Below are 14,555 nucleotides of genomic sequence, written 5' to 3'. Positions count from 1 at the left end.
TAAAAATGCACTTCACTGCCTCCCTAACTGTCTAAGAAGAAACCATTAAGACTGTGTTCGTCAACGGGGCCAACTCACTCCGGAAAAACTTCTGCAAACAATTTTACATCAACATTTTGGGAAAATAAATACATGACTGGCAGACCAGAATCTTTCAAGCCCTCTCAAGCCGAGGATAAGAGTGTCACAAATACCTCTAAAATATACCGGCATGGTGTACTATAAATGACTCTTCAGCTTTGGGTGTAACATTTTGGTTGTTATTGAAATGTGAAATACTGAAATCCAGGAACAAGAGTCAGGCAACATATATCTAGAAGGGTATACCTATTGTCAGCATATATGGGGCCTGGCCTGGGGCTGGTGAAGGTGATTGAATTACGGTACAAATAACTGACGTGCTGATAAATGTGTGGTGTGGTTCGATAGTGTATACATTAATGCCAAGTTATTTTTATTTTATTTTTGTTTGATTCTTTGCCTTAGCTTGCAATGCCAAAAATATAGAATAAAGAGAAAACAAATTGGTGGTGTATCCCGCAAGCATCACTCTTTCTAGTGTTCATACTGAGAAAATGTATATTCCTAAGTATTAAATCTCAAAGTGGCTTTTAGACTTTAGACTTGCACTCAACCATTCTGCATCTTAACAACCACATATTGCAATGCCCTGGAACCATCCATAATACTCTAATGACCCCTTATCAACAAAAAGCAACTACACAGAGCATCCTAGCAACTTTTAAATGATGCACACAATCACTCTGAATCTTAGCAACCACACAGCAACGCCCTGGCAACCAATGACCCAGAACACCCAAGCAACCACTTACCCAACCTCTTAGCAACCACACAGAACAACCTAGCAGTTATCAAACAATGCACTAGTCAAAATCTTAGCAACCCCATAGCAACACCCAGGCAACCACTCAGTACACCATAACAACGTATCAACATTTCAGCAATCACCTTGAACATCCTAGCAACCCTCTAAGTATTCAAACGCTCTGAATCTTATCATCAACACAGCACTGGCAACAACTCATAACACCCTAGCAACCACTTACCATCATCTTAGCAACCAGCTTGAACATCCTAGTAATGGTCTAAGTACTCAAACGCTCTGAATCTTGGCAACCATCCACAGCGCACAATACTCCTCCACTTACACTTATCACAAACGCAGGGCTAAGAATCATGAGGAAAATAATTGTGGTGATGTCTCGAGTTAAACAGTAAGCAGTATGGATAAGGGCTACCTGCGTGATGGCTCTTTGATGTCATGTCTACTTCCCAAATGTTTCTTAGCACTCAGAAGAAGAGCATTATGGGAAACTTACTGCCAATCTAATCATATTACCAGCTCTCGAAACCTGCCCGTGTCAGCAGTACCAAAGAGAAAAGGAGAGAAAATGATTAGGACAATATTGTGAATGTGACTTTCCTGACCAGTGGAGACGGTTGGAGGCTATATGAGCTGCGATTGGCCGTCCTCTCGCTGTAATTAGTATTTTGAAGTTGGAGAAGAAGTATTGATGTTTCCTTCGCCCTCTCTCTCTCTCTTTTGGTGTAAAAAAAACTATGAAGCGATGCTTGCAGGCATTGATGCGACTGCAGCAAAATGATCATAAAGAGGAAATTAGCTGCAGGACACACACATACACAGAGTTTGATACACATACGCAAATACATCAGAGCTACTTAAAAAAGTACTTTGCTGCAGCAATACACTTACAGCGTGACAGATCGAGCATTGATCGGGAAACTATTCTACAAATATATTGGTTTTCGAATAAATGTGCACACAAACATAGGTCTAGGCCGAATCGAATTAACAAGAGAGGAAAAAACTCAATCTATTTCTAGCTCCCGTACAGGCTATTATACCCTTGCAGCATCTCATGATGTCATCTTATTTATGGATGTCATTAGGTGCAGGGGAGGAAAAAGGTTGCTATTTAAAAAAGATTAAGAGCGGGGACAGAGATGAATGTTTGCGGCTCTTTTTACGCACTGCAGGTTCTTACTCTATCATTTAACACACACACAGTCTGCTCCAGTAGAGGGTGCCTGGGACAGCCGAACCGCTGTGCCTGCAGGTGATCTCAGCCTCTTTAAAAATAAATTATCAGTCGGCTGATGTCACGGGGCGAGGATGCAGGAAAAGGGCAACCCGAGCGCGGCCCTGCCTTTGCAGGAGAGACTAACTGCTCGAACTACATTCAGGGAAAATCACACAGGAACTTGTGAGGTTTTGTGTGAGTGCTTGTGTTTGTGAATGAACGGTGGGGGAAAGACCTAATGCGTTTGAAGAGCCTTACAAACACTTTACCATGTGAAATGGAGTCTAATGCCCGAGAGCTTTAAACGAAGCCATTAGGCATCGTTGACCTCTGCTCACTCCGTCAATAGACAAACACCACACTGCCAAACAGCGTGGCACAATAACATTGACATGATCTTCTGCCAAACACATTAGCCTTGAGAAAGATTGCAGAGTCACTGGGAAACAATTAGATGAAACACAAAAGCAGCTTTGAAAAAGGAAATCATAAATTTGCATCAGCAAAAATAGAATAACAAAACAAAGTTGTGTGTTTACAACAGGTTAACGTTCAGTTTGAATGCTCGGATTTCTAATGTGGTCTTCAAGGGTTGACAAGTGTAGTTTGGAGTTCAAATTTTGTATCTGCAATATTCATACAATCAGCTGAATATTCTGTTATATATGATTTTTTTTTAATTTCCCAGAATCAAACATGTCTTGTTCTTGACACAAGATTACACTGAGAAAAAACATTTCTTAGCATTTTGTCTTGTTTTTGTACAAATGTAAGAAGGTTAAGGACATTTGTGTTTAAACAAGCAATAAAAAAAATCAACAGAGTAAGAAAAATACACTCAAATTGAAGTAAAATGGTGTTATTTTATGCATATTTTTTTGTTAATTTAAACATAAATGTACTCAATTATTTTCTTTTCTTTCATTAAACAAGACTAAATATCTTCACCTTCCTTGTCAAGTAAACATAGACTATCTTAATTTTATATACTTTAAATGATATTAAATTCATTTTGATATTTGTACTACAGAAAACAAGAAAAAAATGCTTAGTTCGATATTTTTGCAGTATAACTTTCCTAGCTTGTATCAAAATGTTTTAAACCCCTTTAATCCTAAATCGAAATATTCAAAATCAAAACCGGTTTTTAGATGATTCCTTCAAATAGGATATTAAAGTTTTTATGAAAGATCTGTGTTGAAAGTGTGTCATTTTCAAAAAACAAATCTTTAGACCTAATGGCCATATTTTAACGATCTTGGTGCATGGTCTGAAGCGCACAACGCAGATAGGTTTTTGGTGTTAACTGAAAAACAAGACAGCTAATTTTTTGGGATAAGCAGTATCTGTGTTTCGACCAAGGATTTTTGGATTTCTTACTTTGGATGTATAAAGCTGTCCACCAGTGTGACCTTCTCCACTAGGTCTCCTCCGATACTGCGCAGCAGGTCGTAAAAGTCGTTTTCCGTGTAACCGTCAGACGGCAGCCAGAAAGAGATGTCATTGAAGAGCGGAGGATACTTACTGAGAGCCTGTAATGAGGAGAGAAAGAGGGAAGAACTTATTCGTGTGAAGTGTGTTTAGCAGCACAACGACAAAAAAGACATTAGGGTTGTGCATTACATCACCCCATTTGTAGTAAAATCACTAGAATGAACTGCGTTGTGTGGCTTATTGCTTTTACAAAATGACAGCAATAGTATAAAAAACGTTATGTTTGATAAATAATTACATTTCATTACATTGGCTCTTCTGACAATCAATACATGATGTTTGACAATCTTTGCCATAAATCTCATTTCCTTAAATGCATTTTCAAATGTTGTAGTCATTGTGAGATTATAATGAACGCACACCTGCAACCACACAGCAAAACAAAAAAAGGCAAGTCAGCTCAGTTTTAGATAATTTGTTTGCATTTGACACATATTTTTTGTCTATTATATATTTATTTATATAACTGGTTTATTATATTATACATTTTTATTTAGTTTAAGTTCCTCAAGTGTCCAAATGCGTTTTGTGTTCCCTATAGAAATACTATTTTATAAAGACATCAAATTCTATGTATAAAAAACACATTACACAAGAGTGGCTACCAAGGAGAAAATCTTCAGCTTTCTCGTTATTTCCGGTAGTTTCAGTAAAGAATACAATATAGTACAAATCCAAGACTATAAAGAACATTTTTTAAGCATGTGATGAAAACAGGGTGAAACTTCACAGTTACCTCATTTAGCTTTTCCAGCAGCTAGACACCTACAGGTGTTGGTGTAAGGCAGACATCTAAGCCTGAGGTTAAATCTACAGTCATGCCCCGAGGCCCGTATGCTTACAACAGCAGACCTCTGAGCCCTGTAGGCTGTGTGAAACCTTCAAACACTTATGAAACACTAACCATTCTACTATCAGCTGGAGGATGTGCTGGTCTTCCACAGAAGATCGATAGGGTGGAAGATAAAATAGATTAAATAAAAGCTGTTTGTAGATGTGTGTGCGTGTACAGGAAGTGAGAGACAGCACATGACACGCCTCTTCGAGCTTAATCAAGGTGTACGCGTTTGGCAAACCCTTCAAAGCGGGTTGCGGTGTTTAACATGGATTTAATCTGTATGTGAGAATCAGTTGGACTTACCAAATCAACAGTTTTGCTAATCATGATTGTAAATGGTCTCTTATTTTCTTCTGTGGCTATTAATGTGCCAGAGAACACTGCTTGGTAAATCCAACACAAATCATAAATTATGATATTATATGATCTGTGATACCATATGATATATGAGATGGTGTAAGATATCATACATGATAGGTGATGTGTGATATGATATTTGATAAGGATTACCTGGTGGAGGACCTCTGTTTTTTATTATTATTCGAAAAACTATTATGTATAAATGTAAAATTTTAATGTGTAAAACACTTGTATGGGTGCTAAGGCAGTTTTACGTACCCCTTTTTAGCAAAATGCTTAAGCACTTTAATACACTTGCTTGTTCAATTATTTGTTGAACATACCGTCTTCTATCATAAGATATGATGTTGCCAACATTTGATAAAAGTAACAAGCCTTAAGATGCAAAAGCTGTGTTACAATGCTTTTACTCTAGTCATGGGTGATGTGGGTATTTTTGTATTTTAGTGTTTGCCACTAGCATCAACAAATGTAATACTACTAAAAACAGGTTTCCCACATTAAAAAAGAAAACTCACAACAATGTTGTATTGCTTTCGCAACACTGCTGTGCTGGATGCTCAAACATTCAAAACAATTTTAAGAGTCACAGTGTTTTACTTTGTACATATCACCCACAAATCACTTTCAGTCGACTCAGCACATTAAACTGCTAGTGGATGAAGTATTTAAAGTGCTAAAAACGACTTTTAAGACAGTTTAAGACATTACTGCTTTACTAACCAATCATTTCTGGTTATGGCCAGATGCTGATTTTTGTAAGAGCAGGCTGTTAGTGTAAGAGTAAACTACTCTTCTCCTGAAGTGAAAGTGAACGTTTTTTCTATTCCAGTCTGTCTGTAAATGTGTGTGTACTTTAAGAGAGTAGGATGTGTATTATACTGTATGTCTTGTTGTGTGTGGTGATTTATACTGTGTAGTGGTGTGTATGTTGTGTGCGCCGCTCTCAGAGGACACAGCAAAACACACAAGGGTGGAGAAGAGCACTGACCTTACGGTCATACCTCATTACCAGCAGAGAGAGAGAGGGAGAGAGAGAGACTGTCATATATAACAGCAGTGGTGCATCAGGCAAACTGACAGGCAAATGTCTCTCTCTCTCTCTCTCTCTCTCTGAGTAATGGACAGTGGGCAGCGAGGGAGATGGGCTGAGAAATGATCTGCAGCCAGAGAGCACAGGTAATCATTCACACACACCAGGAACACTATCTAGCGGACACACACACATTGTTCTATAGGAGAATAGTGTGAGGACTGGCCCTTCAATGTACAAAGGTCATCCAACAATATATGCCATATATAAAATATAGAGGAGTACAGATGGATCGCTCCCTAACTGTCCTCAAAACACCTTGTTCTTTCTGTCTGGAAGCTACGCACGTCATGTCTTGACACTGGGTTTGCTGGCAAAATGATTCTGCTTTTCTGTCACCATTTACTCTCATGACGTCACTTGGGTTGCTTACGGTACATCTGCAGTGCAGCTTCATTCACAATGGAGAAGCTTTGAAGGCGTCAGCGCAACCTGCCCTGAGGTGTTTTTTGATGGCGCCCTCGTGTCACCTAAAACCTTTAAAGGAGTCTTTCTGCTGTGGAACACCAAATAAGATATTTTGAGAAATCGTGTTCATGCGATGGAAGTCAATGAGGCTCAAATTGTAGTTTGGTTACCAACATTCCTCAAAATATCTTTGTAGTGGAGTAGGTGGGGCGAGAGCGTGGTTCGAGACCGGTGAGTAATTGTTAATAAGCGCCAGCTGTTCGCGCACCGGACACGAATCACGGTCTCGCCCTGCCTACTCCACTACAATCTTCTTTTGTGTTCTGCAAAAGAAAGAGTCATACACGTTTGAAATGACATGATGGTAAATAAATGATCAAATAATTTTCACGTTTGGGTGAAATATCCTTTACGCTCTAAAGTCACTCATAATGCACCTCTATTGTTTTGAATCCACTGTAATGGACTGTTGAGTCTTCGGCCTACGCTGCAAGAAAAGTTGCTTGTGTGAACAGAATATCTCTCATTCTGAATTCAGAAAAATTTTGTGACAGAGTTTTCAGTGAATCCAGCTGTTGAGAGTCAGCTCGCGAAGTCTTGTCTGTCACGGTCCATGTGCTCTGGCAGCTGTGCATACGACTGACTATTATGGGATATTGTACTGCATGTTGCTTTGACCCTGTGTTGTGAAATGAAAAACACAACAGGCTTGCAGAAAATGAGGAACAGTTTTTAAAGTCCACACAACAGCCCTGTAGGCATTACTGAAGTCACCAATATGCTCCTGCGGAAACCAATGAGACAGAAGAATTGTTCTCTGGGAAAATTGTTAAACCGAAGGTATGTGTCTGCGATGATTTGAGATACTTATGTCTGACACACAATAACAGGGTTAACGCTGCATACAACTATGATGAGTATGTACAATAAAAACTTTAAGCATTTAAAAAGGTAACTGTTAGAAAAGCGCGCTCGGTCAATGAGAACATTTCATCTCCAGTGAGTCCAACAAGAATTCCATCTTATTAAAGCAGTTTAAACTGTTGAGATTGTGTGTCTGCCTTAAAAAAATAATGAACAAAAAAGTAATGCGTTTAATGACACACACCCCTAATAACAAGTTGCATGTGTGTATGCCAAATTTTAGTCTTTGTGGCCAATACTTTGATTTTAAAACTAACATTTTTGGAACCTAGTATGACCGCAAAAAGTATGTGAATATTGGTATTAAAATCTTTAAAAAATCATGTTTTTATTTGTGTTTTATTGAGTTAGTTAGCTGTATTTTTTGAGTTATTATGGCTTGAATCAAGACAAACCAAGTCCGCAGTTTGATTGATAGTAATTGGAAAGCATTAAAAAAAGAGATTTCTTTAACAATTTATCTCATTGTGGAACCAAACTTTTCATTTGGACATGATGGACGACTTTTTAAAAATGTATACATTTTAGTGACTTTATAGAGCCAATTACACAATAAACAAAGCCAATTAACCACAGGCGTGTTTCATCACAATAATCACAACAACTACAACATGTTTCATGTATGTCTTGATATTAATCTTCATTTTGAATAATTTATCCGTTTTATTATTCAAAACCCAACGAACTTCATTTGCTAAATATTTTAATTATTATTCTTGAAGTGCGTTCATGTTAACTATCTTTAACCCTTGTATGGTGTTCATGTTTTGTTATTCAGCCAGTATTCACAAGTCTAGTAGACTTGATTATTAGGCGTTACATATTTCCATCCGTTAAATCACACATTAGGAAAAATGATGTTTGTTTTGGTTAAAAATGTACTAAAAAGGGAAATCTATTATATGGTTTATCTACAAAAAATATATATTTATATAAAAATATTAGCAATTTTTTTTTGTTAACATTGAAAATTAGTTCCACAGATCCAATCACCAGACAAGACTTAAAATTCAAGAGAAAGTAACATAAAAATAATCTGCAATCTTTGTCGATGGCAGGAACCTGCACTTTCCAGGCCAGCACTTTTCGTGCAGTGACGCTATTATGGCACTGCTTTAGTGAGAAACTGCATAAGTCTTACTTGAAAGGTGACAGATTGATAGATGTCAGACAGGCAGAACTGCTTCAGGAAGCGTTCGTCCTCGCTCCAGAACAGTCGGATATCCGGGATGCCGAACAGAACCATGGCGAGCCTCTCCAGCCCTAAACCGAAAGCCCAGCCAATTTTATTAGTAGCACCAGCTGTGGAAGAAAAAAACGATTGAATTACAAACACAATCTATTTTATCATTCATTTCACTGACTATGACATTCTGTTATTAATATGCATTCGGGGATGAAACAAAATTGACAGTTACCAGTCAAAACTAATTTATATTAAGCCAAAACATGGACGCTCTTAAATGCTGCATTGAAATATGAGCTTTTGTAAAGTAGGGTTGTCACAATATCTAATTTTCACAATAAGATTATCGGAGAAAAAATAATCAATAGCAACACTATTGTAACAATCTATAAATAATAATAACCAATAATTAATTATAATAATAATAATAATAATAAAACAACTACTAATAATAGTAATAATAAGAATGTGTTTTTCTAAAAATAATGTTACTTCCACAGAAAAATGTATTAATTACTGCTTACTAACTATGATATTCAAGAGAAAACCACCAATCAAAGTAGTCGCTGTTGCCGTAGACGAAACCTCTTATGCTGCATTCACATCAAAAGCGAAGCATCGCATTCCTCGCGGGAATAGTTCGTTATTTTCGCGCGAGTGACAAAAAAAAATTGCGCAACATGGAGTGTCTTCATGTGTGCGGACGTGTCAAACAGTAGGCGTCAATGAGTTGAAATTTTTCAATTTGCGCGAAAGACGCGATTGAGAAATTTTCACAGCAATTGGCTGCCAAAATTGCATCATTCGTATCGCCCGGTGCGAGATTGCATCTATTCGCGTATTTGCACAGACTTTATATGCAATTTGTTTGAGCAAACCGTATTTGGTGTGAACGCAGGATAGGAAGCTCAGTTGCTGCGAACAAGGGCGGCACTGGTGTGTTGGACTACTTGACAGACAGGGCCCAGCCCAATATTTGTACCCTAAAATAAAATCCCATTTTTCATGGAAATCCATCATATTAGGAAATCTAAATTGTTTGCGAACAGTGTTTCACTTCATTGCGGTTTGTGACCCACAGTGAGTCAGATAACTTGAGGAACACATCCAGTTTGATTGGCAGGCAGCAGTGGTTGTGTCACACTTGGGCGGACAGCAGTGCCGCTATCACAGATGTGATTATAGTCATTACGAATTTTTATTTGCTCTGCAACCCCTGTCTGACCCACGGTGAGGGGAAGAGTGAACAAACAGAACATCTCCTATCTTTTCTCGCTTTTCACACTCTCAATCGTTCCCTCTCCATTCTTGTTTAACCCAGCGAGACATTCCTTCAGATGTGAGAGAAATGTGCTTTATATGTTAATGAAGGAAATGCTCAGGGGTCAAAGCGTTCAGCCAGATGGAACAGAAATCGGAATAAATCTCAACTTCAGATGTACAAATCAATCAACTTTCTCTTTCTCTCCCACCTGTACGCATTAGCGGTTCTGTTTTCTCTCAGGATCACGGAATTAAATTTTTGCCTAAAACGCTCATTTCCACAAATGTTAATTTTCTCTTGCTGTCTCCAAGCTGAATAAACATGATTTGAGAGGTATCTTAAATTTGATTTCAAGTTCCCTCAAAAATGTGTCTTTGTAACTTTTCTTCATCTACAGTGCATGCAACAGAAAATCAAAGCAAAAAAAAATGTATGGTTGTTTTATAAGGCTTTTCTTGCATTTATGAACTTGTCTGTGCTTGACAGCTCCAGTCCCCATCCACTGTCAGTACACAGATGATCAACTCAGGCATTCTGCTTCCTCCTTTACTGTTTTATTGTAAGAGAAAGTCAATCAGGTCTTCGACACGAGGTTGAGTAAATGATAACATCATTTTCATTTTCTGTGACCTTTTCCTTTACAAACTTCATGATGAGATAGTCGGAAGCAACACTCCACTACAGTTGCTTAGGCACCGAGCCGTGGATTGATGGGAAGGCTGATTGCTATCACTCGCCTGTCAGTGAAAATCACGACCACATCTAGGAAGATAAAAGAGCGACGTAAAGCGGTGTGACACAGTTAAGAAGTGGAATTCTCAACGCTTGCCGCCGCCGACACACACACACAGCGAACGCCAGAGACCTCAGCCAAAAGCTGGCACGAATCTCAGCCGTCGCCGATGACCTCAGACGAACGCCACAGTCGAATGACATTGCAACCAACCTCCATGCTTCCCTTTCCCTACCTCCTCAAGTCTGTGACGCCTATCTCGATTTCAACCAATCGGAGCAAAGGGGGTAGACTGCGTGTGGGCTGTGTTTGACGGCATTCACCTTGTGACGACATCGGCTAACAGTTCTTGGCAGCTCCGACTTTCACAGCTTGCCGCCTCTTTGCCATCTACTCCAATCCTTCATTCTTTTCCACCGTATCTCTCATTCTGCCTCTCTATTACTCACCCTCTCTCGCCCTTTTATTATCCGTCCCAACAGCTTCCATTCTCCTGCCACGTTCTCTCTCTGGTTTTATTTCGTCTCAATTCTTTAGTGTTTTAACATTTCATTTTGATTCTGGTTTGTCTAAAGGAAATACATTTAGTTGATTCTAAATATAGCTCTTTAAAATGAATATGGAATGCCAAACTTGTTGAAGGTGGCAAGGCGCAATTTATTATGTAACAAAGATTATGTAAGGCAACAACACCATCAATTGACATGAGACCATTACACACTTGTTAGCTTTTTTTAGATTTCTTATATTTTGAGCCAATTTGGGTTGACTTTCAGCTTTGTCGTGCATAGTTTGCTGTGAAGTGAATAGGGGATAATGAGAGGGATTTTTGGCATGGCAATCAGCAAAAAAGTACTGAAATACACTGATGGTTTGCTATAAAATATAAAAAAGAAAAACCTTTATCTCAATAACCAAATCCCAGATGTCCAGGCAGCATCTTTACAATTTATTAAAATATTGATTTTGGAGATTCTGTGAGACTAATGTAGTGTTTGCCAAACTGTGGGCCCAAGGTGGGTCTAAGGGGCCACAGATTTTGTGGCACTTTATGAAATATAGAAATTTATTATCAATTTTATGCAATCAACTATCAGAAAAATAAGACCACTAACCAAAAGATTTTATGTTCCAGCATTGTATAACTGAAAATGTTATAATTCAAATTCAAACTCTAAGTTTAAGATTATATGTCTTTATTTCCGGGTTCGCAAAGCGATGCACTCTACACAAAGGGGGCCTTAAAAATTGAACCACTACTGTAGTGTACACCATGAGTTTAATTTTTTTTGCATAAATGTGCAATGGAAAGTGCTTATTAACGTCTGTTTAAAGAGTACCCTCACTTTTACTGATTGAGGCGTGGACCCGGAAACAATATTCCTTACCTCACGACACGGATATAGGTGGTGAGCACATAAACTATAAGCTTTGGCTATAAATCGGATGTGGTTTACAATTTAATTGAGAGTTTACCAAACTAATTGGGAAAAATTGTGCATGCCCGGCCATGTGAACTGTAAAGCCTTGCAAACTTTTTCTAGAAGTTGTTCTCTAGCTTTGGGAAAGTTTAGCATGGGGTAAACAGGACCTTTCTTATCTTTCTTTTGAGAAAATAAACCAAAACGCTGATAAATGATCTTCAGTTTGTTCTACAAATTTGTAACCAACTGCTATCTAATATAAGAACAATGCCACGCACAAGCAGCAATAATTCATGATTTTGATGACGGCTTTAGGACATTAAAAAATCCAACCGTTCGGTATGTCCTGCCTCTTCATCCCGTTTCAACAGGAAATACCAACACAGATCAACTGATTTCTCTGCGTCTTAACTAACCAAAGTCTGTGACCAAGCAGTCTGCAGGCCAGAAAGTGGAAGTCTGGCTTTTAAAAATCTTCCAGAACTGATTGTGGCTGTGATTAAGGCATCACCTGCTGCGAGTAGCATTTATGTGCCAGGCAGCTAAAATGTCACACATTGGTTCTGGCCTGCATTTTAAGAATTTTTATACCTTTGCTATAAAATATATACTTGACATTAAACCGGCACACTGTGTTCTAAAAAAGAAAAGTTCAATTCAGGGGAATGACTTATTGCGCTATTATAATCCTCTCTGGAGTTTTCGTACTCACACATCTCTTTGTTCTTCTCCTTGCCACTTCAATGATCACACAGCAAATGTTTTTAATCATTAACTGGGCTAACAATCCACACTGCTTATTCGCATCTGCAAGCCAGCCAGACCACATACATGGGGAGAGCACTTAAAACATGAAGAATCTCCCCTGATAATGAAGGAGTCACAATTCGCTCCATTGAAATGCTCTTAAAATAAACCGGTCTTAAAATCTTTCGCCACCCTGAACTAATTGGCCAATTGTCTCTGCTTTTTGAGAATGAATCACTATCACAGTACATAAACAAGCTACATGTGCAAAGTTGTCAGTGTGCATGCTAGGCGCGTAGCTAAGGGTGGGCCCGGGTGGTCCTGAGGCCACCCACCTGTCAGTCACACCCAGTCGGCTGTCTCGCATGGTAGCCTAATTAGTAAATTCTGTTGCAATTATCACAAAACATGACCTATAAAAATAAATTGCATTGTTTCTTGATTTTTGTTTTGCCTAATAATCAAATCTATCGATCTGTTCAATTGTATAGATGAGCAAGCTTGGCATTATATTCCCGTTTTGTTAGCAGCCTAATGAAACTGCAGGTCGAAGCAACCACAGTTCACATTCTCTTTTTTTCCACAAGGTTATGCGTTTTTAATTTTAGAGGTTATTCATGCATAGCCTAATAAAGGTTAAATTATTAGGTAACAAAATCAAAATTTAGGAGAATAATTCATTTTTCGTAAAAGTCAACAGATGATCTAATGCTGTTAAGTCCAGACTGAGCCCCCAAACTGAACAGAATGTGGCGTTCTTTGCCTCTAAAGTTGAAATACTTAAATCAAGACACAAAAATACAAGCGTTTTGATCAATTTGGTAATCTTTAAAAGAGGGCTGGAGGCCTATTTCATGCAGCCCACACGCCACGGAGGAGCCCATTATTTTCCCCACGAACCGGCCTGAAAGACCCGACCTAATCTAAGCATTTATTGATTTTACTTGCCAAAGCATGTAAAACAACATATAAACATTAGGATCATGTACCGACTCAAATGTTTATGTTTGTTCCCTACATATATACAGTACATCTGCTTTATTAACAGGTCTTCCGTTCTTCGTGAGCTCAAAATGCTTTTGTTCTGTACCCTTGCACTCACACACGCACTGCATATTTTGAATTAAAAAAATTCAGCATATAAACTTGCTGTGCAAATTGCTTATTATAAGTATATCAAGTAATATAGGCTACTGAAAAAGCCGTACCTTAATATCCAGTGCTTTTTGCATTTGTTACCTGCACAAATATAGGCTACTTATTTTTGTATCCATTTAAACTCCGCTGTCTTCCGTTGTAATATGTATTGAGGCTCCAAATATTTGCACTAAACAGCCTAAACAATCCGCATTTTTTTGAGTTTGTCAATTTAGCTTACGATGGCTAGATGTATCCAAAAAAAAACCTTTGTTCTAATTCCACACTGTCCTGCATTTATTAATAAATAACCAATATAATGTGTATGCCTACATCAAACAAATAATACACCTCATTCATAGGCTATTTTTATAAGCATTTCTCTCGTTGTCATCAGTTGTAGGTACATTTTCTCACTGTGTGGTTGCCTAGTCAGAGCCATAGAGCCATGATAAAGCATTGTTTAAATATACTGTCCACTACTGTCCTACCCACTAATGTCCTGCTGATTTGTTGATGGTGTTTTGAGTTGCGTCTGTCACCACTGTGTGGTTATCATGCTTATGCTGTTTTTATCGTTATGTTCTTAGCGCTGTTTATAATGATAGTCAGGCGTATTCTCTGTTTAAACGGTGGTGTATTCAATCAGGTGAAGTGGAATATTTTAGATGCATTTTAGGCACGGCCCACCTAATTTTCTCTGGACCAACCATCATTGTGATTCAGGGCTACGCCACTGGTGCTTGCTTGAATTTTAAGAGTCATTCATTACGTGCAGAGAAAAGAAAAAGCAGATTAGAAAACTTCATAATGAGGTATATTGTCTAAGATTCGATTAAAGCAAAGCACAGACACCTGCAGTCCATATTAACAAAAGGAAGCGC

General features: G+C 38.3%; 1 protein-coding gene across 2 annotated transcripts in view; it reads right to left on the bottom strand.

The window, feature by feature from the left end:
- Positions 1–14,555, bottom strand: part of fars2 (phenylalanyl-tRNA synthetase 2, mitochondrial) — a 107,077-nt gene that overhangs the window by 39,783 nt on the left and 52,739 nt on the right. For both annotated transcript variants that reach the window (XM_056738986.1, XM_056738985.1), the window contains exons 5-6: positions 8,322–8,482; positions 3,444–3,595 (exon numbers count right to left, since the gene is read on the bottom strand). In XM_056738986.1, the coding sequence (XP_056594964.1) occupies positions 3,444–3,595; positions 8,322–8,482 (313 nt within the window). The remainder of the gene's footprint in view (positions 1–3,443; positions 3,596–8,321; positions 8,483–14,555) is intronic.

Source organism: Triplophysa dalaica, chromosome 23 (genome assembly GCF_015846415.1).
Source record: "Triplophysa dalaica isolate WHDGS20190420 chromosome 23, ASM1584641v1, whole genome shotgun sequence".
In the NCBI taxonomy this organism is placed as follows: domain Eukaryota; kingdom Metazoa; phylum Chordata; class Actinopteri; order Cypriniformes; family Nemacheilidae; genus Triplophysa; species Triplophysa dalaica.
This window is presented reverse-complemented; position numbering and strand designations above follow the sequence as displayed.